We start from the raw sequence: 2,553 nt of genomic DNA, 5'->3' as shown, positions 1-2,553 counted from the left end.
CTCTACAATAAATCAAAAATCAGCCGGGCGTGGTAGCGCACACCTGTAATTCTGGCTACTTGGAAGGCTGAGGCAGAAGGATCGCCAGAGCCCGGCAGTTTGAGGCTGCAGTGGCCGGGAGCGGCCACTGCACTCCAGTCTGGGCGACACAGTGAGACTCCAACTCAAAAAAAAAAAAAAAAAAGTCATGTGGTCCAGGAATTGCCTGAGTCCAGGGGTTCGAGACTAACCTGGGCAACTTGGCAAGACCTCGTCTCTACAATAAACAAACAAACAAACAAACAAATTAGCCAGGCATGGTGACACGCATCTGTAGTTCCAGCTACTTGGAAGACTGAGGTGGAAGAATTATCTGAACCCAGCAGGTCCAGGCTGCAGTGGCCGTGAGCGTGCCACTGCACTCCAGCCTGGGCAACAGAGTAAGACTCCAACTCAAAAAAATAAAAATAAAAAAGTCATGTGAGTATACCTGGTAGTATATAACGAAGAATTGTAGGAATCTTTCTTCCATCAAAAGTTAGCTTTAACCAATATATTTCATACTCAAGTATTTTGTTCCGGCAGGCATTCCACCCATCATGATGCAGTTACTGTTGAGCCTTTATATGAAAATGGCATCTTGTGTTCCCAAAGAGCTATACTCATTGCTGAATCTACCCAACCAATTCGCCTCAGCAGTATTATTCTTGCTCGAGAAATAGGTATGTTGAAAGCAAAAATAGTATCACTTCATCTGGGGTAGAAATATTTGCGTATCTTGTTTTGACTTCAAATGATAGATAGAAAAAAGAATTCCTGCAAGATAAACTCTAATTGTTGGCATCCTAATCTGTGACTTTCTTTCCTTTTTTTTTTTTTTTTTTGCCTGTGACTAGTTGTTTGCATCAATAAAGGAAAGAAAGAATCAAAGTACAGGCTGGGTGCAGTGGATCACACCTGTAATCCCAGTACTTTGGAAGGCGGAGGCAAGAAGACTGCCTAAGCCCAGGGGTTTGAGATCAGCCTGGGTGATTTGGTGAGACCTCGTCTCTACAATAAATTTAAAAACTTAGCCTGGAGTGGTGGCATAATTTCTTGTAGTTACAGCTGCTTGGAAGGCTGAAGAGGAAGGATCACCTGAACCCAGTAGGTCGAGGCTGCAGTAGCCATGAGTATGCCACTGCACTCCAGACTGGACAACAGAGTGAGACTCTACTCAAAAAAAAAAAAAAAAAAAAAATGGCTGTATAGACTAGTACTTCTCAGAATGTAGGCTATGAACACATATCAGCATCTTCTACATCACGTGGGAGCTTGTTAGAATCTATGGGATGGAGGCTGGTCATGGTGGCTCACACCACCCAGCACTTTGGGAGGCCGAGGTGAGAGGATTACCTGAGCCCATGGATTTGAGACCAGCCTGGGCAACTTGGTGAGACCCCATCTCTACAATAAATCAAAAAATTAGGTGTGGTGATGTGTACCTACAGTTCCTGCTACTTGGAAGGCTGAGGTGGAGGATCGCCTGAGCCCAGCAGGTCGAGGCTGCAGTAGCTGTGAGCGTGCCACTGTACTCAAGCCTGGGTGGCAGAGTGAGACTCCTACTCAAAAAAAATAAAAATAAATAAGACTCTATAGGATGGGCTCAGGGTTCTGTTTTAACACACTCTCCAGGACACTGGTTTTTATTTTGGTTTTTTTTTTTGAGTCAGTGTCTCTGTCACTCAGGTTGGAGTGCAGTGGTGTGATCACAGCTCACTGCAGCTTCCACTTCCTGGGCATAGGCAGTCCTTCTGCCTCAGTTGCCCAAGTAGCTGGGACTACATGCACATGCCACCATGCCTGTTTAAAATTTTTAATATTTCTAGAGTCAAGGTCTCAAACTCCTGACCTCAAGCAATCCTCCTCCCTCAGCCTCCCACAGTGCTGGGGTTACAGGTGTGAGCCACTGTGTGTGACCAAGATTCTTTTACATACTAAAGTTGGAGAAGCACTACAATAGTCTATTTTAGTCTACAGCGGCTCAAGAAATAAAAGTTTCTGTCATTTCATTGCCATATTGCCTGATAGGCTAGAAATGTCTGTAAAACTTTTAAATATTTTGATAAATAATTTATTAAGTAGAAGTTTAGGGTGTTTGGTATACTATATTTCATATAATTGAAGATACCATCTGTTATAAAGCACATCATTATCTTATGTGCCACTAAGAAAGAAAATACATTGCCAGTTAAACTATGTTTTTTGCCACTTGAATTTTTTACTTTATGCCTACTGAAAACTCTTTGATTTAATTAGATTTTTTAAAATGATGTATCATCTTACATTTCTGCCTCTACTGAATCACTCTTTTTGACTGAGAATCATCAATGTCTCTGTTTATTACCACAACATTTTTTTTTTTTTTTGAGTTGGAGTCTTACTCTGTCGCCCAGACTGGAGTGCAGTGGCCGCTCCCAGCCATCGCAGCCTCGACCTGCTGGGCTCTGGCGATCCTTCCGCCTTAGTCTTCTGAGTAGCTGGAATTACAGGCATGCGCTACCGTGCCCGGCTGATTTTTTTTTTTTTTTTTTT

General features: G+C 42.8%; 1 protein-coding gene across 2 annotated transcripts in view; it reads left to right on the top strand.

Moving 5' to 3' along the window:
- The window catches only part of NUP210L (nucleoporin 210 like), a 125,762-nt gene that overhangs the window by 2,058 nt on the left and 121,151 nt on the right, over positions 1-2,553 (top strand). For both annotated transcript variants that reach the window (XM_008060522.1, XM_008060521.1), the window contains exon 2: positions 565-701. In XM_008060522.1, coding sequence (XP_008058713.1) covers positions 565-701 — 137 coding nt within the window. The remainder of the gene's footprint in view (positions 1-564; positions 702-2,553) is intronic.

Source organism: Carlito syrichta, unplaced genomic scaffold (assembly GCF_000164805.1).
Source record: "Carlito syrichta isolate Samal-C Ts95f unplaced genomic scaffold, Tarsius_syrichta-2.0.1 Scaffold304639, whole genome shotgun sequence".
NCBI classification, from domain to species: domain Eukaryota; kingdom Metazoa; phylum Chordata; class Mammalia; order Primates; family Tarsiidae; genus Carlito; species Carlito syrichta.
This window is presented reverse-complemented; position numbering and strand designations above follow the sequence as displayed.